The sequence below is a fragment of the Crinia signifera genome, chromosome 12 (genome assembly GCF_055691185.1).
Source record: "Crinia signifera chromosome 12, ASM5569118v1, whole genome shotgun sequence".
Lineage (NCBI taxonomy): Eukaryota > Metazoa > Chordata > Amphibia > Anura > Myobatrachidae > Crinia > Crinia signifera.
Window position 1 is genome coordinate 4,231,054 of NC_139228.1, and position 25,440 is coordinate 4,256,493.

The 25,440-nt window shown below is 47.2% G+C and overlaps 2 protein-coding genes across 5 annotated transcripts in view; one reads left to right on the forward strand and one right to left on the reverse strand.

Moving 5' to 3' along the window:
* The window catches only part of LOC146049768 (angiopoietin-related protein 5-like), a 104,053-nt gene that overhangs the window by 75,803 nt on the left and 2,810 nt on the right, over positions 1-25,440 (reverse strand). The window lies entirely within an intron of this gene.
* LOC146050267 (Fc receptor-like protein 5) overlaps positions 1-25,440 on the forward strand; it is a 53,343-nt gene that overhangs the window by 648 nt on the left and 27,255 nt on the right. The window contains exons 2-5 of the mRNA XM_083167194.1: positions 1,094-1,117; positions 3,296-3,316; positions 8,404-8,661; positions 22,601-22,867. Of these exons, the coding sequence (XP_083023320.1) occupies positions 1,094-1,117; positions 3,296-3,316; positions 8,404-8,661; positions 22,601-22,867 (570 nt within the window). The remainder of the gene's footprint in view (positions 1-1,093; positions 1,118-3,295; positions 3,317-8,403; positions 8,662-22,600; positions 22,868-25,440) is intronic.

Below are 25,440 nucleotides of genomic sequence, written 5' to 3' on the forward strand. Positions count from 1 at the left end.
TTGTCTGTGAATAACGTGTGCATGTCCCCATACATGACGTGTCTGTGTATAACGTGTGCATGTCCCCATACATGACGTGTCTGTGGATAACGTGTGCATGTCCCCATACATGACGTGTCTGTGTATAACGTGTGCATGTAATTGTCTCTCACTGCAGAAAGAATATAATAGAGATGCTTAATTAGAAGCAATTCCAATACCTTTATATTCAGGTGTAATTACCCGGTAACAGCGGCATAATGCCCATCCGTTGCCAGGTAAGGCCTGTCGGTGCCCCCACCCATAATCATGTATTCCCAGCCTCCCCGCTCCGTTGGGTGATGCTGCAGACTGAGGAGAAGGAGACACACGGAGAGCGGACTCCCACAAGAGGCGGAACTACCATTGGTGCTACCGGTGCAATGCACTAGGGCCCCTGAGGTCTAAGGGGCCTATTGCTGCCAAGACCTGCAATGACTTCTTGGGTTGGTGTAGGGGGAGGGGGCCCAAATGACACCTAAGTCCACCACAAGTTCCCTTACTGCCTCCGACTGTCACTCTGCACCAGCCGAGTGCACCGCCTCTCACTGCAGTGATCAGCTGGGGGTAGCTGGGCTTTCAGGGACTTATGGTAGCAGTGCCTCTGGGTCCTAGTGCCCAGTAATCAGAAGCAATGCTGCTATAGCTGGAGGACATTGGGACCTAGAGCCCCTGTGAGACAGCCAATGAGCAGTGTGAGGACCCCCGGGCAACTGCCCCACCACCATAATACGCTCATGGGCACACATTCGGCCAAATATAGTAGCTTCTGAGTCAACGGCCGTGCGGGGTGCCGGTCAAACTCCTACGTTTTTTTTAAGGAATAATCACTTACAAGGCGTATTAAGGAATAATCACTTACAAGGCATATTAAGGAATAATCACTTACACGGCATATTTTTGCTGTGTAAGTGATCGCCCTTTTAAAAACCATCTGAGTGACCATTTGTGTGATCCTCTGTTTAATTTCCTTGTCCGGCACCCCGCGCGGCTCTGTATCATCTCCCAGTATAATGGCTGAGTGACAGGAGTATACAGCAGATTACTGTAACGCAGTCTCTTCTCTCTCACACAGCGGCCGTCCTGCAGGCACTTACAGGTAAGTAGACATCTGGCATCAGTTACAGAGAGCTTCTTAGGCACAGTGTGATAACTATACTGGGACATTATAGAGATAATGTGGCTTCTGTGCCCGTCAGATGGACCAGACGTACAGAACTTCAGTTATTCTATTAGTAGTATACTGCTTTATATATGTGTCAGTGTGATGCTGGGCGGGATGTACAAAGGGTGCGGCAGTGGTGCACTCAGGGGGGGTTGTGAGTACCCAGAACCTCTCCTTCCGACTGACGTTTGCATCACTACTAAAATGCAGTGATTTGCGGGTCAATGGTGCAGGGGGCGGACTGTTAATGGTGCAGGGGGCGGGACTGTTAATGGTGCAGGGGGCGGGACTGTTAAGAGAGAGGGGGTGGACCCGCAACAGCTGTAATTTGAAATATGTATTTATGAGACTCAATGAATTTAACCAGCATAAAAAAAACACTTCTGACTAGTGCTGGTGGTTGTGGTGCTGGTGGTGCGCCCAGCGTTCAGTACGTAGACTGAAAGTGGGTTTTTTTTTTTGTGTTTGCAAGAATTTAAAACACTAATCTATCATTGACGTGGGGCAGCGAATCCCCCCCAATACAAATTGTTTATCCCAGGGGATCAATCTCATTTTTGCAGCCTACGGTCACTCTGGTTCATATACCTGAGATGATTACATGCAGTAAATGATACATAAAAGTGTGGTTGAAATTGTTTTATTCCGAATATAATATATAATTATATACCATACAATCACACAACAAAACCTAAAGAAATGAAACTAAATTAATCATTTATAAATATAAAAAAATTCATTGCGCCAGATTCTTATTTTTAACCAAGCTAATAAAAGCTATGTTTTAAATTAATTCCAGAACACAGAATCTACATTATTGTTTAATTTAAAGAGTGCGCCCACAAAGCGTTTACTGTCTTTTGGTTTGCATCTCTGCAAACACAAAAAAAAACCCCCACTTTCGGCGGGACTGTGAAGTCAGCATTCTAAAATGGCATTATGAATCACAGTACTTTGCTGAAAGGGGCGGGGCCTAATCAATGGTATCTGGTCCTGCCTGCAGCTGCTGCTTATGCTTGGTGAGCTAAGTGGGGTTGGGGGGGGGGGGGGAATTGGAAGGGGAAACGGTACTTGTTTAGTTTCACGGCGGCAGCACGAATCTTGAATCTTGGCAGCTTGCCAGGCTGCCTTACTTCTCCAAGCTATGTTATCAGCGTAGCGCCTGTTTGAATCCTGGCAGCTCGCCAGCTGCCTTACTTCTGTAATGTACTTTATCAACGTCCTACGCTGACTCCGCGGCAGCGCAGCGCTGCTACTCCGAAGCTCCTGTGAAGCCTAGTGAGGGCCTCTCACACAGCGCCGGCGCCCGCATGATATCCTGTCTTCTGTGGAGAGGGGATCATGAGGGCGCTGGTGGAGAGGCGCTCCATCTGTGATAGACGTAGGAGCGTCTCAGACTCTCCAGCAATGAGACTCTCCTGCATCTGAGCAGCGCGTGCCTCTCCTGTCCAAAGAGGGGGTGCAGACGAAGTTGCGTATCATGCACAATGAAGGAGGCATTTGCCAGTACTCCATGTTACATACTGGCAAATGCCTCCATTTGATACCCCCCACTATCTACGCCGTCCTGAAGCGTGGTGAGAGCAGCTAGCCCTGCGAGGGGACACGGTACACGTCCTCCTGACCTTTTCATACCCTCACCATCCACGTTGGCGTGGAGTTGATTTTATATAGTGCCCTAAGCAAGGGGGACGCGGAATACATGTGAAGTTATCCGCGTGCGCTCGCCACACTATATAAAATCAACTCCACGCCGCCGTGGATAGTGGGGGTATGAAAAGGTCGGGAGGACGCGTACTGTGTCCGCTCGCCACGCTTCGGGCTGACGTGGATACTGGGGGTGTTTCAGGAACACATTCACACCTGCCATATTATATATCTGAGCAATAGCCACTCAGAGGTAGGCAGGAGGGTATCAATGCATTGCTGCTGGAGAGTCTGAGACGGAGATGAAGAGCCTCTCCGCCAGTGCCCGTATGATCCCCTCTCCACAGAAGAGAGGATATCATGTGTTGTAGTACTGGGGAGACACAGGTTAGTTCACGTCATCTGATGATATTATACGGATATAACTGTGAAATATCGCCAATGTTCTCTTGTTTTCTTTTCCAGCAATAGATCCGATAAACCCAGGTAAGCAGAGAAAAGACCCTGAGAGCCCAGCGCTCACCCCAGCGGCCCCCCAGACATCCATCCGCCAGTCCCCGTCAGTCCCTGCCTGTATAATGCTGCCCTTGGGTCAGCGGTGACTAGGAATCATGGCTGTATACGGCACATGGCTCGGTCTGGGATCCGAGCTGTATACGGCACATGGCTCGGGCTGGGCTCCGAGCTGTATACGGCACATGGCTCGGTCGGGGCTCCGAGCTGTATACGGCACATGGCTCGGTCTGGGCTCCGAGCTGTATACGGCACATGGCTCGGTCTGGGCTCCGAGCTGTATACTGCACATGGCTCGGTCTGGGCTCCGAGCTGTATACGACACATGGCTCGGTCCGGGCTCCGAGCTGTATACGGCACATGGCTCGGTCTGGGCTCAGAGCTGTATACAGCACATGGCTCGGTCTGGGCTCCGAGCTGTATACTGCACATGGCTCGGGCTGGGCTCCGAGCTGTATATGGCACATGGCTCGGTCTGGGCTCCGAGCTGTATACAGCACATGGCTCGGTCTGGGCTCTGAGCTGTATATGGCACATGGCTCGGTCTGGGCTCTGAGCTGTATACTGCACATGGCTCGGTCTGGGCTCTGAGCTGTATACGGCACATGGCTCGGTCTGGGCTCCGAGCTGTATACGGTACATGGCTCGGTCCGGGCTCTGAGCTGTATACGGCACATGGCTCGGTCTGGGCTCTGAGCTGTATACGGCACATGGCTCGGTCTGGGCTCTGAGCTGTATACGGTACATGGCTCGGTCTGGGCTCTGAGCTGTATACGGCACATGGCTCGGTCTGGGCTCCGAGCTGTATACGGTACATGGCTCGGTCTGGGCTCTGAGCTGTATACGGCACATGGCTCGTTCTGGGCTCCGAGCTGTATACGGTACATGGCTCGGTCTGGGCTCTGAGCTGTATACGGCACATGGCTCGGTCTGGGCTCTGAGCTGTATACGGCACATGGCTCGGTCTGGGCTCTGAGCTGTATACTGCACATGGCTCGGTCGGGGCTCTGAGCTGTATACGGCACATGGCTCGGTCTGGGCTCTGAGCTGTATACGGCACATGGCTCGGTCTGGGCTCCGAGCTGTATACTGCACATGGCTCGGTCTGGGCTCTGAGCTGTATACTGCACATGGCTCGGTCTGGGCTCTGAGCTGTATACGGCACATGGCTCGGTCTGGGCTCCGAGCTGTATACAGCACATGGCTCGGTCTGGGCTCTGAGCTGTATACGGCACATGCCTCGGTCTGGGCTCTGAGCTGTATACGGCACATGGCTCGGTCCGGGCTCCGAGCTGTATACGGCACATGGCTCGGTCTGGGCTCCGAGCTGTATACTGCACATGGCTCGGTCTGGGCTCTGAGCTGTATACGGCACATGCCTCGGTCTGGGCTCTGAGCTGTATACGGCACATGGCTCGGTCCGGGCTCCGAGCTGTATACAGCACATGGCTCGGTCTGGGCTCCGAGCTGTATACGGTACATGGCTCGGTCGGGGCTCTGAGCTGTATACGGCACATGGCTCAGTCTGGGCTCCGAGCTGTATACGGCACATGGCTCAGTCTGGGCTCCGAGCTGTATACGGCACATGGCTCGGTCTGGGCTCCGAGCTGTATACGGCACATGGCTCGGTCTGGGCTCCGAGCTGTATACAGCACATGGCTCGGTCTGGGCTCCGAGCTGTATACGGCACATGGCTCGGTCTGGGCTCCGAGCTGTATACGGTACATGGCTCGGTCTGGGCTCTGAGCTGTATACTGCACATGGCTCGGTCTGGGCTCTGAGCTGTATACTGCACATGGCTCAGTCTGGGCTCCGAGCTGTATACGGCACATGGCTCGGTCTGGGATCCGAGCTGTATACGGCACATGGCTCGGTCTGGGCTCCGAGCTGTATACGGCACATGGCTCGGTCTGGGCTCTGAGCTGTATACGGCACATAGCTCGGTCTGGGCTCCGAGCTGTATACGGCACATGGCTCGGTCTGGGATCCGAGCTGTATACTGCACATGGCTCGGGCTGGGCTCCGAGCTGTATACGGCACATGGCTCAGTCTGGGCTCTGAGCTGTATACTGCACATGGCTCGGTCTGGGCTCTGAGCTGTATACTGCACATGGCTCGGTCTGGGCTCCGAGCTGTATATGGCACGTGGCTCGGTCTGGGCTCTGAGCTGTATACAGCACATGGCTCGGTCTGGGCTCAGAGCTGTATACAGCACATGGCTCGGTCTGGGCTCCGAGCTGTATACGGCACATGGCTCGGTCTGGGCTCCGAGCTGTATACGGCACATGGCTCGTTCTGGGCTCCGAGCTGTATACGGTACATGGCTCGGTCTGGGCTCTGAGCTGTATACGGCACATGGCTCGGTCTGGGCTCTGAGCTGTATACGGCACATGGCTCGGTCTGGGCTCTGAGCTGTATACTGCACATGGCTCGGTCTGGGCTCTGAGCTGTATACGGCACATGGCTCGGTCTGGGCTCTGAGCTGTATACGGCACATGGCTCGGTCTGGGCTCTGAGCTGTATACTGCACATGGCTCGGTCTGGGCTCCGAGCTATATACGGCACATGGCTCGGTCGGGGCTCCGAGCTGTATACGGCACATGGCTCAGTCTGGGCTCCGAGCTGTATACGGCACATGGCTCGGTCTGGGCTCCGAGCTGTATATGGCACATGGCTCGGTCTGGGCTCTGAGCTGTATACGGCACATGGCTCGGTCTGGGCTCTGAGCTGTATATGGCACATGGCTCGGTCTGGGCTCCGAGCTGTATACGGCACATGGCTCGGTCGGGGCTCCGAGCTGTATACGGCACATGGCTCGGTCGGGGCTCCGAGCTGTATATGGCACATGGCTCGGTCTGGGCTCTGAGCTGTATACGGCACATGGCTCGGTCTGGGCTCTGAGCTGTATACGGCACATGGCTCGGTCTGGGCTCCGAGCTGTATACGGCACATGGCTCGGTCTGGGCTCTGAGCTGTATACGGCACATGGCTCAGTTTGGGCTCTGAGCTGTATACGGCACATGGCTCGGTCTGGACTCTGAGCTGTATACGGCACATGGCTCGGTCTGGGCTCCGAGCTGTATATGGCACATGGCTCGGTCTGGGCTCTGAGCTGTATACGGCACATGGCTCGGTCTGGGCTCTGAGCTGTATACGGCACATGGCTCGGTCTGGGCTCCGAGCTGTATACGGCACATGGCTCGGTCTGGGCTCTGAGCTGTATACGGCACATGGCTCAGTTTGGGCTCTGAGCTGTATACGGCACATGGCTCGGTCTGGACTCTGAGCTGTATACGGCACATGGCTCAGTTTGGGCTCTGAGCTGTATACGGCACATGGCTCGGTCTGGACTCTGAGCTGTATACGGCACATGGCTCGGTCTGGGCTCCGAGCTGTATACAGCACATGGCTCGGTCTGGGCTCCGAGCTGTATACAGCACATGGCTTGGTCTGGGCTCTGAGTTGTATACTGCACATGGCTCGGGCTGGGCTCCGAGCTGTATACAGCACATGGCTCGGTCTGGGCTCTGAGCTGTATACGGCACATGGCTCGGTCTGGGCTCCGAGCTGTATATGGCACATGGCTCGGTCTGGGCTCTGAGCTGTATACGGCACATGGCTCGGTCTGGGCTCTGAGCTGTATACGGCACATGGCTCGGTCTGGGCTCCGAGCTGTATACGGCACATGGCTCGGTCTGGGCTCTGAGCTGTATACGGCACATGGCTCAGTTTGGGCTCTGAGCTGTATACGGCACATGGCTCGGTCTGGACTCTGAGCTGTATACGGCACATGGCTCGGTCTGGGCTCCGAGCTGTATATGGCACATGGCTCGGTCTGGGCTCTGAGCTGTATATGGCACATGGCTCGGTCTGGGCTCTGAGCTGTATACAGCACATGGCTCGGTCTGGGCTCCGAGCTGTATATAGCACATGGCTCGGTCTGGGCTCTGAGCTGTATACGGCACATGGCTCGGTCTGGGCTCCGAGCTGTATACGGCACATGGCTCGGTCTGGACTCTGAGCTGTATACGGCACATGGCTCAGTTTGGGCTCTGAGCTGTATACGGCACATGGCTCGGTCTGGACTCTGAGCTGTATACGGCACATAGCTCGGTCTGGGCTCCGAGCTGTATATGGCACATGGCTCGGTCTGGGCTCTGAGCTGTATATGGCACATGGCTCGGTCTGGGCTCTGAGCCGTAGAAAGATGGGGCATAGATGGATAGGGCATGGACGGGTAGGGCACAGACAGATGTATAGATGAGAGTTGCATAGACGGACAGGGGGTATTTATGGATGGATGGAAGGAGCATAGATGGATGGACGGGTGAGGCACAGACAGATGGATAAATGAGAGGGGCATAGACGGAAAGGGGGGTATATATGGATGGATTGGACGGACGGATTGGTGAGATGGGCACAGAGGGATGGGGGGCATAGACAGATGGATGGGTCAGATGGGCACAGAGGGATGGGGGGCACAGACGGATGGATGGGTGAGGCATAGACCTTTGGATGGATGGGAGGGGGCTCTAAGCATACAGGGTGAAAGGGGTGCAGCTGCTATGGGGTTGGGGAGGGGCAAAGGCAATACCACTTTTTTACTTTGTGGATTCAATCGGCAGAGGGCTCCCCTGGAAGCCTCCTTGGAAATGGCCGCTAAGCAGGTGTGGTCAGCGGGAGGTCAGGGCACAGGCCCTGACAGGATTGCTGTCGCTGTGATCACAGTCTGCAGTGCCATCTTGGGCGGTAGTGTAGCCAGCTGCCATCAGCATAGCCGGATTAAGATCTGTGGGGGCCCTGGACAACAAAAATTGTGGGGGCCCCCCCCTCTCACCTCCCCCCCTCCTCTCAACCCCCCTCCCCCATCCACGCCACGCTCATGGTGAACGTACCCCACGTACAATTGCCATGTGACTGCCCATAAATAAATATATATATATATATATATATATATATATATGCAGATGGGATTGAGGGGAACTCATGTCCAGTCTCAGTTTACACTTGGTTTCTGGGTTCAGTAGTAACAGGCACGCTCCATGTCTCCATGTTTGCAGATGCAGAGAGACCGTACGTGACCTTCACACCTGACTGGACGACAATGTTTTACAATGAGACCCTGACCGTAGGATGCACCGGATTATCCAACGTCCAAGGAAACCAGAGTTATATCTGGTACAGGAACAATAATAAGCTGGATATAAGTCAGCAGTCCTTCACTATCGCCTCTGTGCAGCTGTATGACCGCGCACAGTATCAGTGCCAGACTAGCGGCAGTAACAAGAGTGAGGCGGTGAGGCCGCACATCATCACAGGTATCCTTATATATAGTGCGGTGTGTATACCTGGGTCATACTCGCTGGATATGGAGAGAGGGAGCTGTGTGACTGCGCACAGTATCAGTGCCAGACTAGCGGCAGTAACAAGAGTGAGGCAGTGAGGCCGCACATCATCACAGGTATCCTTCTATATAGTGCGCTGTGTATATATCTGGGTCATACTTGCTGGATATGGAAAGAGGGAGCTGTATGACCACGCACAGTATCAGTGCCAGACTAGCGGCAGTAACAAGAGCGAGGCGGCGAGGCAGCACATCATCACAGGTATCCTTATATAGAGTGCGCTGTGTATATATCTGGGTCATACTTGCTGGATATGGAGAGAGGGAGCTGTGTGACAGCGCACAGTATCAGTGCCAGACTAGCGGCAGTAACAAGAGCGAGGCGGTGAGGCAGCACGTCATCACAGGTATCCTTATATATAGTGCGCTGTGTATATATCTGGGTCATACTCGCTGGATATGGAGAGAGGGAGCTGTGTGACCGCGCACAGTATCAGTGCCAGACTAGCGGCAGTAACAAGAGCGAGGCGGTGAGGCAGCACATCATCACAGGTATCCTTATATATAGTGCGGTGTGTATATAGCTGGTCATACTTGCTGGATATGGAGAGAGGGAGCTGTGTGACTGCGCACAGTATCAGTGCCAGACTAGCGGCAGTAACAAGAGCGAGGTGGCGAGGCAGCACATCATCACAGGTATCCTTATATATAGTGCGCTGTGTATATATCTGGCTCATACTCGCTGGATATGGAGAGAGGGAGCTGTGTGACAGTGCACAGTATCAGTGCCAGACTAGCGGCAGTAACAAGAGCGAGGCGGCGAGGCAGCACATCATCACAGGTATCCTTATATATAGTGCGCTGTGTATATATCTGGGTCATACTCGCTGGATATGGAGAGAGGGAGCTGTGTGACAGCGCACAGTATCAGTGCCAGACTAGCGGCAGTAACAAGAGTGAGGCGGTGAGGCCGCACATCATCACAGGTATCCTTATATATAGTGCGGTGTGTATACCTGGGTCATACTCGCTGGATATGGAGAGAGGGAGCTGTGTGACTGCGCACAGTATCAGTGCCAGACTAGCGGCAGTAACAAGAGTGAGGCAGTGAGGCCGCACATCATCACAGGTATCCTTCTATATAGTGCGCTGTGTATATATCTGGGTCATACTTGCTGGATATGGAAAGAGGGAGCTGTATGACCACGCACAGTATCAGTGCCAGACTAGCGGCAGTAACAAGAGCGAGGCGGCGAGGCCGCACATCATCACAGGTATCCTTATATATAGTGCGCTGTGTATATATCTGGGTCATACTCGCTGGATATGGAGAGAGGGAGCTGTGTGACCGCGCACAGTATCAGTACCAGACTAGCGGCAGTAACAAGAGCGAGGCGGCGAGGCAGCACATCATCACAGGTATCCTTATATAGAGTGCGCTGTGTATATATCTGGGTCATACTTGCTGGATATGGAGAGAGGGAGCTGTGTGACAGCGCACAGTATCAGTGCCAGACTAGCGGCAGTAACAAGAGCGAGGCGGTGAGGCAGCACGTCATCACAGGTATCCTTATATATAGTGCGCTGTGTATATATCTGGGTCATACTCGCTGGATATGGAGAGAGGGAGCTGTGTGACCGCGCACAGTATCAGTGCCAGACTAGCGGCAGTAACAAGAGCGAGGCGGTGAGGCAGCACATCATCACAGGTATCCTTATATATAGTGCGGTGTGTATATATCTGGTCATACTTGCTGGATATGGAGAGAGGGAGCTGTGTGACTGCGCACAGTATCAGTGCCAGACTAGCGGCAGTAACAAGAGCGAGGTGGCGAGGCAGCACATCATCACAGGTATCCTTATATATAGTGCGCTGTGTATATATCTGGCTCATACTCGCTGGATATGGAGAGAGGGAGCTGTGTGACAGTGCACAGTATCAGTGCCAGACTAGCGGCAGTAACAAGAGCGAGGCGGCGAGGCAGCACATCATCACAGGTATCCTTATATATAGTGCGCTGTGTATATATCTGGGTCATACTCGCTGGATATGGAGAGAGGGAGCTGTGTGACCGCGCACAGTATCAGTGCCAGACTAGCGGCAGTAACAAGAGCGAGGTGGCGAGGCAGCACATCATCACAGGTATCCTTATATAGAGTGCGCTGTGTATATATCTGGGTTATACTCGCTGGATATGGAGAGAGGGAGCTGTGTGACCGCGCACAGTATCAGTGCCAGACTAGCGGCAGTAACAAGAGCGAGGTGGCGAGGCAGCACATCATCACAGGTATCCTTATATATAGTGCGCTGTGTATATATCTGGCTCATACTCGCTGGATATGGAGAGAGGGAGCCGTGTGACCGCGCACAGTATCATTGCCAGACTACACGAAAAAGAGGGAGTGTTAATCGCACAGGTATTTGATATATGTTTTTCAAATGGCCCCTTATATTAGGTAATTTTTCATGTAACATGTACCATTAGTCAGAAGGGTGTGCTACCACTGGACATAAATTTAAGCAGAGCATTGTAGTTTTTGAAGAGACAAAAAGCAACAGGAGAATGTCTCTGTGTGGTGCACCAGAGAAAAGAAGAATAAAATGTAACTTTTAATTAATACTCAGTAAAATTTAAGCGAAATAAAAGACACAATACAAATACATATAAACACACATAGACAGTGGAATAAAAAGGATAATCAAATCCTCACACCGTGGGACCCCCCCTGTCCCATGCAATATTGTATAATAAACTTTTATTATTTGTAAATGTGTTTAGTGATCTGTACTAGTACTGGTTTATTCGATTTTTACCAGTTTTATGTGTTAATACACAGTTATTTCCTTTTAGGTAAGCGGTAATTCTCGGTGATAATCACCTGATGATACTGTTAAACGTGGCTAAATTTTTAAATAAGCATTTAGGTCACAAAAATTTGTAGTGAGCCAACCAACCAATAAATCGCCTGGTGTGTATGACCAGATTGTGCCCTTTACTAGTACTGGTTTATTCGATTTTTACCAGTTTTATGTGTTAATACACAGTTATTTCCTTTTAAGTAAACGGTTATCCTCGGTGATAATCACCTGATGATACTGTTAAACGTGGCTAAATTTTTATAAGCATTTAGGTCACAAAATTTTTTATAGTGAGCCAACCGACCAATAAATCGCCTGGTATGTATGACCAGATTGTGCCCTTCACTCACAATATAGCGTGAGTCATATTAGCCAGTGTTTTAACATTTAATAGGCACGTAGCAGCGATATTCATAGGTTGCCACGGGTGCGGCAACCCGATGTTGGTATGCGGAGCCACAGAGAAACAGTATTCTGTGTTGCGGCTATTACAGACAGCTCGCCGGGAGACAAGTAAGCGCTCGTGTGGACGTCACACACACAGCGCGTGTCTGCCGGGCAGACTTGTTAGTGCGAGAGCCGCTACCTATTTTATTAAAGGAGAAAACAGATCAAAATGCATTTCAAGTGGGGTTGGGGGAGCAGGGGGAGAAGCCACGAAGTGTACAGTCGGCGTACGCTTCGCCTAGCAGCTTCGTCAGGACCAACCTGAATGAGCCCCGGAAGCCCTTTAAGTACCTGCCCCTAATGAATATTCATGACCTGCCATTCAAGGTGTGTCAGTCTCTTTGTTCATTGGTTTTTGCAAGTGCCATTCAAAGTGAGATGGCTTTGGGAAAAAGATTGAAACGTGGCTGGCATCAGATATAGAATTTAAGCATCTCAAATGTACATATGTTGGAAGAATCATCGGACTAAAAAATAGAAGTAAAATGAATTTATGAAGAGTTAGTCAATAGACCAAACAATCAATCAATTATAGGTAAAAGAAAGTGTTACCAAGGGATTGTTTTATCTGGCAGTCTGTGCTATTTCACTGATAGTATTTCATAATAATTGGCTATCACAGACATAATCCTGCAAACACATTTTTAATATTAAATTAACAAGATCAGAATATTATGAGGAACACGGAGATGATATACTTGGATAAAACATATAATAATTGGTATATTAATTATAAAATGGATCAGTATTAATTTAATGTGACAAATAAAAATTATTAATAATAAATAAGGATATTAGTGTAAAATGATGCAAGTGTCGTATAAGATACTTAGTGAATGAAATGGGTGGTATATGTGGGATGCAATAAGTGCTTGGAAATTAAAGGTCTGCATAAAGATAATGTGCAGAGAAAATTTAGGGGATCTAAGTCCCTTCATCCGCCACACATACTGGGGTACGTGTGATATATTTAGACACACGTCACCCAGGTACGTGGTGGAAAGAAAAGGACCGATCTATCAGTGATGATAAAGAGTTAGGTGTACTAAATCATGTACAGAATTGTGTAAGTGATGGCTTAACAAATCGTGTGACAAAAGTGTCTGCGATGACACGCTAAAGAGTAGGGGGTGAAAACACTGTGAGAATACTATAAAAAATGCACTGCAAGGGGTGAAGGAAAACAGGGATAAGGAGTAATAAAGAGAAGAAGCGAGATGTGTATTCATTCTTTATGATTCGTGGTCACAAGTTGAACTCCGTTGTTGAAATCATCATTTGATTTGAGTAAATTGAAACATAATAAACATTAGATTACAGGAAAATATCAATATTATAATATGAGTATATTGGGAAAAGGGAAGAAAAAACATCAGAAGAAAAAAAAGAGAGGAGGAGGGAGAATTATGTCAAAATAATGATGCGTTCATAAGAAAACAGTATAGTTATTCTCCTCATTTAGACCGTTAGGGGTCATAGATCCCATAAGGAATATCAGTCTGGTTTCATGTTTTAGGAGTTCCCTATCCCAGTCACCTCTACGGATATTCATAACGATATTAGTCATACCGTAGACTTTTAAGCCATTTGGACTGCCATGGTGAAACCTGAGAAAATGTTTGGCCACTGGTGTTAAAGTTTTGAATTTTTGTTTATCTTTGGATGCGTTTTTAATACTGAGTATATGTTCCTGGATTCTCTTCTTTAATGGCCTACGGGTCTTGCCAACATACTGTTTACCACAGGGGCATTCAAGATTGTAAATTACCCCTGCGGTATTGCATGTAATATACTCTCGTATCTTCCATAGTTTACCGAATTTGTCAGTATAGGTATCACGTGGCACCATGTAAGCGCATACTCTACATGTGCCACATTTGAGGGACCCTTTCTTGGTGACTTTGTTGGTGGTAATTTTCTCAAAATGGCTATGGACAAGAGTATCTCTCAGGTTTTTACTCCTACGCCAGCTTATGTCAACTTTTTCGCCTAGGATGTCTTTCAGATCAGTATCTGTTTTCAAGATATCCAAATGTTTATTCAATGTTTTTTGAACTTCCTTCCATTCTTTGCAGAAGGTGCCCACAAAGCGTATTTTTTCTTCAGCTACAAGTGCAGATTTTTCTTTAGGAATGAGGAGCTGTTCTCTTTTATGTTTGTCAACCTCTTTTCTAGCCTTATGAATAGACCTATTGCTGTAGCCTCTGTTTTTGAGCCGTAAATCCAGTTCATTTGCTCTTTTATTGTAGGTATCCTCTTGTGAGCAATTTCTTTTTGTTCGTAGGTATTCCCCTTTGGGGAGACCTTTTATGACCGGGGGAAAATGTGCACTTTAATGATGCAGTAGTGTATTTGTCGCGGTCTTTTTGCGAAACATATCCGTAGTAATTGACCCATCCGGTTCAATGCTGATGCTCAAATCCAGGTATTCTACCTTCTCCTGACTCACATTGCAAGTGAGTTTGAGATTGAGGTCATTGTGGTTGAGTATCTCAAGGAATTCCCAGAAGAGACTGATGTCACCCTCCCATATAATAAGGAGGTCGTCTATATATCTAAGCCACACTGGTATGTGCCTAGTGTATGTCTCATGCTCTTCTGTGAATACCTTCTCACGTTCCCACCACCCCAGGTACAGGTTAGCATACGTGGGGGCACAAGTGCTCCCCATCGCAGTCCCCTGCACCTGGAGGTAGAACTGGTCCTCGCATACAAAGTAATTTTTAGTTAATACAAATTGTAATAACTTGATGACAAAGTTGTTGAGGGGTACATTTTTATCCATACTCAAAAAATACTCTGCTGCCTGTATACCATATCTGTGGATGATGCTGGTATACAGGCTTTCCACATCACAGGTAATAAGCCAGGTGTGTTGGTCTAGAGTGATGTTTTGTATTTTATTGAGGACGTCCATAGTGTCCCGGACATAGGAGGGTAATGATGTTACAAATCTTCTCAGATGACAGTCCACAAATTGACTTGCTTTTTCTGTTAATCCTCCCATGCCGGACACTATGGGTCTCCCTGGTGGGTTAGTCTCATTTTTATGTACCTTGGGGAGCAGATACAAGGTAGGTATTTTCACATGTTTAACCTCAAGGAAGTCATACTGTTTTTTGGTGATGGTGCCATCATTCTTTGCTCGTTCCAGTATTTTTTGGTAATATTCCAAATAGTTTTCAGTTGGATTAAATGTGAGTTTTTGATAACAGGTTCTGTCCCCTAGTTGCCGGTCAATTTCTTTTTTGTACTGGTGTCTGGGCCATAGTACCACGTTCCCCCCTTTGTCGGAGGGCTTAACTATGGTGTCATCCCACTCTTTGATCTCTTTGAGAGCTTGGCGTTCTGAGGTACTCAGATTATCTTCAAATCGAAAAGTTTTTTTATTATATTCGATCTGGTCCAGGTCTCTGCTCACCATTTCAAGATACACCTTGGCCTGTGGGCATATGGAAAAATCTGGTAAAAATACAGATTTCTTTTTAAGTGTTGACACATTTGTGTCGGCACAGGTCGATGGATTGGTGTCATAGGGTTCTGTTAGTTCCTCATCAGCCAGGTTCTCTAAAATCTCCAAAATGCCCATGTCGCATTGATCAAAAATTTGATCAATCTGTGGCTGCAGAGGGTCATTGTCATTTAACCGGGGGGGTTCTGAGTTGGAGACAGTGTCAGTACGTTTGGCAAAGAACTTTTTTAGTAATATTTTTCTCACATAGAGATTCAGATCTTTTTGGTATTCAAAGCGATCCAGTGATCTGGTAGGGGAAAAACTCAGACCTTTATTCAGGACTGAGGTTTGGGCTTCACTTAATGTGTGGTCAGTCAGATTTATAATTTTGAGGGAGTCACCAGGGTTTATCTCTTGTAACGCCTGGTGTCCTGATGGTCCTCTCTCCAATTTCTTGGTCCTCTTTTGCCCCTTCTTTCCCCTCCGGGTCCTCCTAAATCTCGTCCCAGGTTCTCTCTGAGATCCCTGGGACTGACCCCTAAAAAATTACTGCGTCTGGATCGCTGTTCTGAATGTTCACTGTCTGATGAGTCAACATCAGAGGTGGTATACCCTGTATTGTTACTGGTGGCATTTCTCCTGCTGTAGGTGTTCCATCTATAGATTTTACTGGTTTTGAAATCATTGAGATCTCGTTGGAGTTTATTCTTTTTGCGACTCACAACCTCTTTTTCAATGTTCTCTAGTTCTGCCTTAATTTTGTGATAGGCTTTCTGGAATTTATCAAGGCTCTCAAAACTTTTGAGTTTATCACTCAATATATTGATTTCCTGGGTACATTTGTTGAGTATTATTTCGTCATGTTTTATCAGGATATTAATTAGACCAAATGAACAGGCTGTGAGGGTATGTTCCCATTCATTTTTGAGGGATTCGTTGGCCAGGTCAAAAGAGGGAAAAACTTTAGGTCTTAAACCTCTTGGTGTTATCTGTTGTTTAAGATAATTTTCAAAAGTTGCCTTGTTCCAAAATGTCCTTGTTTGTTTGGCCAGGACATTTTTAAGGGTATGGATGTCATTAACCCAGTCCTCTTGGGTGGTATCGATCTGTGTTAGGTCTTTTGTCATCATATTTTCAAGGCATTTTTTTAAATTGGTTTGACGATCACTGTGATAGCCAATTATTATGAAATACTATCAGTGAAATAGCACAGACTGCCAGATAAAACAATCCCTTGGTAACACTTTCTTTTACCTATAATTGATTGATTGTTTGGTCTATTGACTAACTCTTCATAAATTCATTTTACTTCTATTTTTTAGTACGATGATTCTTCCAACATATGTACATTTGAGATGCTTAAATTCTATATCTGATGCCAGCCACGTTTCAATCTTTTTCCCAAAGCCATCTCACTTTGAATGGCACTTGCAAAAACCAATGAACAAAGAGACTGACACACCTTGAATGGCAGGTCATGAATATTCATTAAGGGCAGGTACTTAAAGGGCTTCCGGGGCTCATTCAGGTTGGTCCTGACGAAGCTGCTAGGCGAAGCGTACCCCGACTGTACACTTCGTGGCTTCTCCCCCTGCTCCCCCAACCCCACTTGAAATGCATTTTGATCTGTTTTCTCCTTTAATAAAATAGGTAGCGGCTCTCGCACTAACAAGTCTGCCCGGCAGACACGCGCTGTGTGTGACGTCCACACGAGCGCTTACTTGTCTCCCGGCGAGCTGTCTGTAATAGCCGCAACACAGAATACTGTTTCTCTGTGGCTCCGCATACCAACATCGGGTTGCCGCACCCGTGGCAACCTATGAATATCGCTGCTACGTGCCTATTAAATGTTAAAACACTGGCTAATATAACTCACGCTATATTGTGAGTGAAGGGCACAATCTGGTCATACATACCAGGCGATTTATTGGTCGGTTGGCTCACTATATAAATTTTTGTGACCTAAATGCTTATAAAAATTTAGCCACGTTTAACAGTATCATCAGGTGATTATCACCGAGGATCACCGTTTACTTAAAAGGAAATAACTGTGTATTAACACATAAAACTGGTAAAAATCGAATAAACCAGTACTAGTAAAGGGCACAATCTGGTCATACACACAGGCGATTTATTGGTTGGTTGGCTCACTACAAATTTTTGTGACCTAAATGCTTATTTAAAAATTTAGCCACGTTTAACAGTATCATCAGGTGATTATCACCGAGAATTACCGCTTACCTAAAAGGAAATAACTGTGTATTAACACATAAAACTGGTAAAAATCGAATAAACCAGTACTAGTACAGATCACTAAACACATTTACAAATAATAAAAGTTTATTATACAATATTGCATGGGACAGGGGGGGTCCCACGGTGTGAGGATTTGATTATCCTTTTTATTCCACTGTCTATGTGTGTTTATATGTATTTGTATTGTGTCTTTTATTTCGCTTAAATTTTACTAAGTATTAGTTTTAATTAAAAGTTAAATTAAATTTAAAAGTTACATTTTATTCTTCTTTTCTCTGGTGCACCACACAGAGACATTCTCCTGTTGCTTTTTGTCATTGCCAGACTAGCGGCAGTAACAAGAGCGAGGCGGCGAGGCAGCACATCATCACAGGTATCCTTATATATAGTGCGCTGTGTATATATCTGGCTCATACTTGCTGGATATGGAGAGAGGGAGCTGTGTGACCGCGCACAGTATCAGTGCCAGACTAGCGGCAGTAACAAGAGCGAGGCGGCGAGGCAGCACATCATCACAGGTATCCTTATATAGAGTGCGCTGTGTATATATCTGGGTTATACTCGCTGGATATGGAGAGAGGGAGCTGTGTGACCGCGCACAGTATCAGTGCCAGACTAGCGGCAGTAACAAGAGCGAGGCGGCGAGGCAGCACATCATCACAGGTATCCTTATATAGAGTGCGCTGTGTATATATCTGGCTCATACTTGCTGGATATGGAGAGAGGGAGCTGTGTGACCGCGCACAGTATCAGTGCCAGACTAGTGTAATATTCCAACACAGAATAAGAGAATGGTGATGAATCTGCAATACAATTATAATTTGGGAGTAAAAAAATGGGCCGTGAATAGATGATACAAATAATATGTGGCTTAGCAGTCTATGGATATTGCTAGTATAACACAGTTAGTTCGACCGAAGAAGGGACAGATTGTTACACATTCACAGAGCAATTCAAATAGTAAAAAAAAAAATCTTGTTTATACCAGTGGGTAGTCACAGACTGACATATCAATTAATATATCTCAAACAGTAGTAAGTGTTTAATTAGATCGGTAAGTGGTCACAAATTGCCTGCTGTACAGATCACACAGTCTCTATGAACAATAGGTTAATAATTATAACCCATTGTTTATAATTAATGCTAGATAGGGCCGATATCATGTATAATTGCTATGTTTGCACATTTGGGATCAATTAATCAATGGGTAATAGCAGACACATGGGTGCCAGACCAACCTATAAGCGTGAATAAAGATTAGAACTTACAACTGGCTGATGTCAAAAAAATGATTAAGTTGTGGCTAAGTGGGGAGAAGTAGCAAGGCGCAGTGTGTGAGTGAGAAGCCGATGTCAGTCACAGCCCTCCCGTCTTCAGCGAGCGGCCGGGGGGTGCGACTGATGAAGCGACACACTGCAGGAAATATAAAAGGGGGAACATGCACGGTGAGCCGGCTGAGCGCGGTGTTAGGTCAGCCCTGATGTTTGAAAACAGTGCAGGGCTGAGATGCGCCGCTACCGGGTCCCGCCGTGCACGGAGAAGGAAGCGGGGGGAGAAGAAAAGGATACCTGTCACCCCGCCGGGTATGCTGGAATCGTGTCTGGAGCTGGACAGTCAGTTCCCCATCAGGGTGGGAACCTGCTATGTCCTTCAGAACGCGTTTCACCACGTGGGCTTGGACCGCCTAGCGGCCAATCAGGAGCCAGGAAAGTCGGCTCCTGATTGGCCAAAATTCATTCTGAGTACAGACGCCGAGGAGGAAGGATCTCTACAGGTCTCAGACAGTCGGGGAGCTTGCTGGAGTCGCCGGCAGCTTGAAAAAAAAGCAAGAAGATGGAAGAAGAAGGAAGAAGCCCTGGACTACGTCGGACCAAGCCAGAAGAACTTCCATGGAGGACCTGGGTGAGTTGGATTTCCTTCCACAGGTCCACCATGGATTTCTTCGGACCCGGACCTGACGCCGACATGAAGATCGACATGGTGAAGAATGATGACATGATCCGGAACCAGGACAAGGCACCGGATCAAGACTCTGGGACCTACCTACGGGATCAAGATAGGTAAGTATCAGTGTATGTGTAATGTATGTATTAAACTTTTATTTTTCAGGTGTCAGTGTATATATTTAACAATTTTTTTTACTGTGGAACTACAAGACCCAGCGGGCCCTTTAATGCCCCGCAGGCTGGGACTTGTGGTTCTCCAAGTCCCAGCTTGCAGGGGAGGCTTGCTGGGACTCATAGTTCCACAGTTTAAAACAATAGTTTATTCATCTTTTTTTTTACACCAAGATCAGCCCGATGCCCACTGCACAGGGCCACCGGGGACAGCACCAGGCTTCAGCCTGGTCAGGTAAGTCCTGGAGGGGGGGACCCCTTTATTGGGGGGGGTCCCCACTCCCCCAGGGCCCCTGGCCAGGCTGACTGGTCAGAGGGTTAATGCTTTGGCCGGGGGGACTTGTATAAAAAGTCTCCCCCCGGCTGTGGCATTACCCTGCTGGCTGGTTTGGCCTGGGGCTGGTCATTTTGTCCCCCGTATTTTGGGAACCAGCCCCGGACCTGGAGCCTGGGGCTGGTTGTTAAAAATCAGGGAACCCCTATTTTTCGGGTTCCCTGATTTTTAATTACCGGCCCCGGCTCTTTCAGCCTGGTGCTCGTTACAGCTGTGGGGGGGACCCCACGCTGTTTTTTTATATTTATTTATTTAATTTTCCTTTTTTTCTTTACACTAAAGCCTGCACGGATCTGACTGATCCGTGCAGGCTAAAGCCAAATACGACAGGAACATCAAGGTGTATTTTCCTGTCGTATTTGCGTGCCTGTTTTACACCAATTAGCAGCCGTATTATCAATACGGCTGCTTAGTAAATCAGGAACCACCATTCTTTTGAATGGTGATTCCTGCCGTATCCTATCAATGGTGTAGACATTCGTATTTGTAAATACAAATACGAATGTCCCATCATTAGGAATACGAATTGTTGTATTTTTGGGATAGTAAATCCCGAAAATACAAATGTGTAAAAAATAGGTGTATTTCTGCCTACGAATACACCTATTTTTTACGAATCCATATTGGTAAATTTTCCCCTAAGGATCATACATCTGAATTTTTTGGGGTTTGGATTGTAAAAATTACCTGATTATAGCTGTTTTTATCAAATATTAATCAACTAGGTGATTCATCGCGCCCTACGGGCGCTCTTCACACCGACGTAAGGGGCTGTGCCCCCTTAATTTGTGAACGTTTGTATTGTGGTCACAACACAGGAAAACAGGAGGCTGGGTAGTGATAGGGGTGTGTGGGCATAAGGGGACTAAAGAGGAGGGTGGGGGACACTGCCAGTGGGTGAGGGTCCAGCGTGGCAGCACAGGAGTACAGGACGGTGGCCCTGAGTCAGTGTCCCCTCCAACTGGGTGGGGTGCCGGACGGCTCCCCGACAGTCGGGATTCTGACAGTCATTCTTCCGACGTCGGAATCCCGACTGCTCCCTCATGGGGGTCCACGACCCCCATAGAGGGAGAATAAAATAGGTGGCGAGTGCAGCCACCGTGCCCACAAGGGGCTTCATTGCGCTCCCCACGCTGTGCAGTCGGGATTCCGACGTCTGAGTAATGACTGTCGGAATCCCGACTGTCGGGGAAATATACCACACCCACTGGGTGGGAGTTAGGGTGCATGAGAGCAGGAGGCTGGGCTATAAGGCATGATAGGGGTATGTGGGCAACACAGCGTCAGTGACTCCCCAGTGGTGAAAGTTACGGTTCAGGAGAGCAGGAGGCTGGGTAGTGATAGGAGTGTGTCGGCATAAGGGGGACTAAAGAGGAGGGTGGGAGATACTGTGCAGCTTCTGCCAGTGGGTGAGGGTCCAGCGTGGCAGCACAGGCGTACAGGACGGTGCCCCTGAGTCAGTGTCTCCTCCTACTGGGTGGAAGTTAGGGTGCATAAGAGCAGGAGGCTGGGTGGTAAAGCATGATAGGGGAATGTGGGCAACACAGGGTGAGCGGGTCCACACTGGCGGAGTTTACGGGGGTCCCACGAATCGCAGGAGGGGGGTCGCGGGGGTCCGGGGGGTTGGTGCTGGCAGAGGGGGCGGGGTGCGGTAGTAATGGTGGATGGTGGCTGTGGAGCAGGGTTGCCTACCCTCCCGGAATGGCCGGGAGGGTCCCGGAAATCGGGTCCCCCTCCCGGCCCCTCGGAAAGGGTGGCAATCCTCCCGCATATACCCCCAGCTCCCGCGATGTGTCCCTCGGCGGGGGGTTCCGCGGGTAAAATGCTGCGATGCCAGGGAAATACCGGCATTGCACGGCGGGGCTAAAATGACGCAACGCTGTAGGCACGCCCCCAACAGGGCAGCATCTGTGTGGCCACTCCCCCGAACCTCCTCTTTTTCACTCCCGTATATGGCCCCGCTCCCCTGTCTAATAGAGATGGCTGCTCTCTCCCGGAGAGGGCAGCTCAAAGTCAGCAAGTATGCTGTGGAGTAATGGTGGCTGTGGAGTAATGGTGGATGGTGGCTGTGGAGTAATGGTGGATGGTGGGCGTGTACTGTAGCCCACCAAAGGGGTGGGGAGTGTAGAACGTTATACACATAGAACACTTTTCCCTGGGGGGTGGGTTTGTGTATCCTGCTGGGCGGGAACATTAGGTACACAGGGGATGAGTGACAGATCTGGCTAAATATATGAGATGATTATTACATTTTTTTCAACAATTTAAAATTGCACCGAATTTAAATAAAATAATTAGAATAAAAACCAAAACGCGGGGGTCCGCGCTCATTGGGTAATTATTTGGCGTTATTTGGAATACATCACATAAATTGGGGAGAGGAAGAGGGGCGTATAGCTTTTTGGCTGAAGATCATTTCTGCATGCTTTCCTTCCTTGCCCCCAGATCTCACCATCTTGCGTGTTTCCCGCTACGTTTTCGAAGGGGACACCCTGAATCTGCAGTGCGACAGTCGGATGGATGTGAATACGACCAACGCTGTGGTCACCTTTTACAAGGACTCCAAATACTTGAAGGCCAAGAGCGCAGAGAGTAAGGTGTTCATTGGAAGAGTCCAGAAAAATGTGGCGGGAATTTATCGCTGCTCAAAGAAAGCCATTTTCAATAACGTGGAGAAAACTAGTGAGGATGAAGAGCTCATCACAGTCACAGGTAACGTTATGTCCCTGCGTATTGTCCAGTTGGTACAGGGAAGAGATCCGTACATATAGACAAATGCTGAAGAAAATAGTCGGGAGCCATGTGATAAGAAGGCCATCTTCAGAAAGCATTATCCACAGGTCCCTGCACTCTGAAAGGCCGAGCTGAATCCAGAGCCAGCACCACCAATATTAATGCCATCAATTACGTATCTGAATTAACCCTTTGAGTGCCAAGTGAATTTATCAAAGTAGGTGTGAAAATTGCCAAGTAAACATCTTTAGTCATCATAACGACCGGTAATGTCACCTTATATACGGAATATAATCTGTATCCACCATAATGACCGGTAATGTCACCTTATATAGGGAATATAATCTGTATCCACCATAATGACCGGTAATGTCACCTTATATAGGGAATATAATCTGTATCCACCATAATGACCGGTAATGTCACCTTATATAGGGAATATAATCTGTATCCATCATAATGACCGGTAATGTCACCTTATATAGGGAATATAATCTGTATCCACCATAATGACCGGTAATGTCACCTTATATAGGGAATATAATCTGTATCCACCATAATGACCGGTAATGTCACCTTATATAGGGAATATAATCTGTATCCATCATAATGACCGGTAAAGTCACCTTACATAGGGAATATAATCTGTATCCATCATAATGACCGGTAAAGTCACCTTACATAGTGAATATAATCTGTATCCACCATAATGACCGGTAATGTCACCTTACATAGGGAATATAATCTGTATACACCATAATGACCGGTAATGTCACCTTATATAGGGAATATAATCTGTATCCACCATAATGACCGGTAATGTCACCTTATATAGGGAATATAATCTGTATCCATCATAATGACCGGTAAAGTCACCTTACATAGGGAATATAATCTGTATCCATCATAATGACCGGTAATGTCACCTTACATAGTGAATATAATCTGTATCCACCATAATGACCGGTAATGTCACCTTACATAGGGAATATAATCTGTATACACCATAATGACCGGTAATGTCACCTTATATAGGGAATATAATCTGTATCCATCATAATGACCGGTAATGTCACTTTATATAGGGAATATAATCTGTATCCACCATAATGACCGGTAATGTCACCTTATATAGGGAATATAATCTGTATCCACCATAATGACCGGTAATGTCACCTTATATAGGGAATATAATCTGTATCCACCATAATGACCGGTAATGTCACCTTATATAGGGAATATAATCTGTATCCACCATAATGACCGGTAATGTCACCTTATATAGGGAATATAATCTGTATCCATCATAATGACCGGTAATGTCACCTTATATACGGAATATAATCTGTATCCATCATAATGACCGGTAATGTCACTTTATATAGGGAATATAATCTGTATCCACCATAATGACCGGTAATGTCACTTTATATAGGGAATATAATCTGTATCCACCATAATGACCGGTAATGTCACCTTATATAGGGAATATAATCTGTATCCACCATAATGACAGGTAATGTCACTTTATATACGGAATATAATCTGTATCCATCATAATGACCGGTAATGTCACCTTATATACGGAATATAATCTGTATCCATCATGATGACCGGTAATGTCACTTTATATACGGAATATAATCTGTATCCATCATAACGACCGGTAATGTCACCTTATATACGGAATATAATCTGTATCCATCATAATGACCGGTAATGTCACTTTATATAGGGAATATAATCTGTATCCACCATAATGACCGGTAACGTCACTTTATATAGGGAATATAATCTGTATCCATCATAATGACCGGTAATGTCACTTTATATAGGGAATATAATCTATATCCATGATAATGACCGGTAATGTCACCTTATATACGGAATATAATCTGTATCCATCATAATGACCGGTAATGTCACTTTATATACGGAATATAATCTGTATCCATCATAATGACCGGTAATGTCACTTTATATAGGGAATATAATCTGTATCCATCATAATGACCGGTAATGTCACTTTATATACGGAATATAATCTGTATCCATCATAATGACCGGTAATGTCACCTTATATAGGGAATAAATTCTGTATCCATCATAATGACCGGTAATGTCACTTTATATACGGAATATAATCTGTATACACCATAATGACCGGTAATGTCACCTTATATACGGAATATAATCTGTATCCATCATAATGACCGGTAATGTCACCTTATATAGGGAATATAATCTATATCTATGATAATGACCAGTAATGTCACTTTATATACGGAATATAATCTGTATCCATCATAATGACCGGTAATGTCACTTTATATAGGGAATATAATCTGTATCCATCATAATGACCGGTAATGTCACTTTATATAGGGAATATAATCTGTATCCACCATAATGACCGGTAATGTCACCTTATATACGGAATATAATCTGTATCCACCATAATGACCGGTAATGTCATCTTATATAGGGAATATAATCTGTATCCACCATAATGACCGGTAATGTCACCTTTCATAGGGAATATAATCTGTATC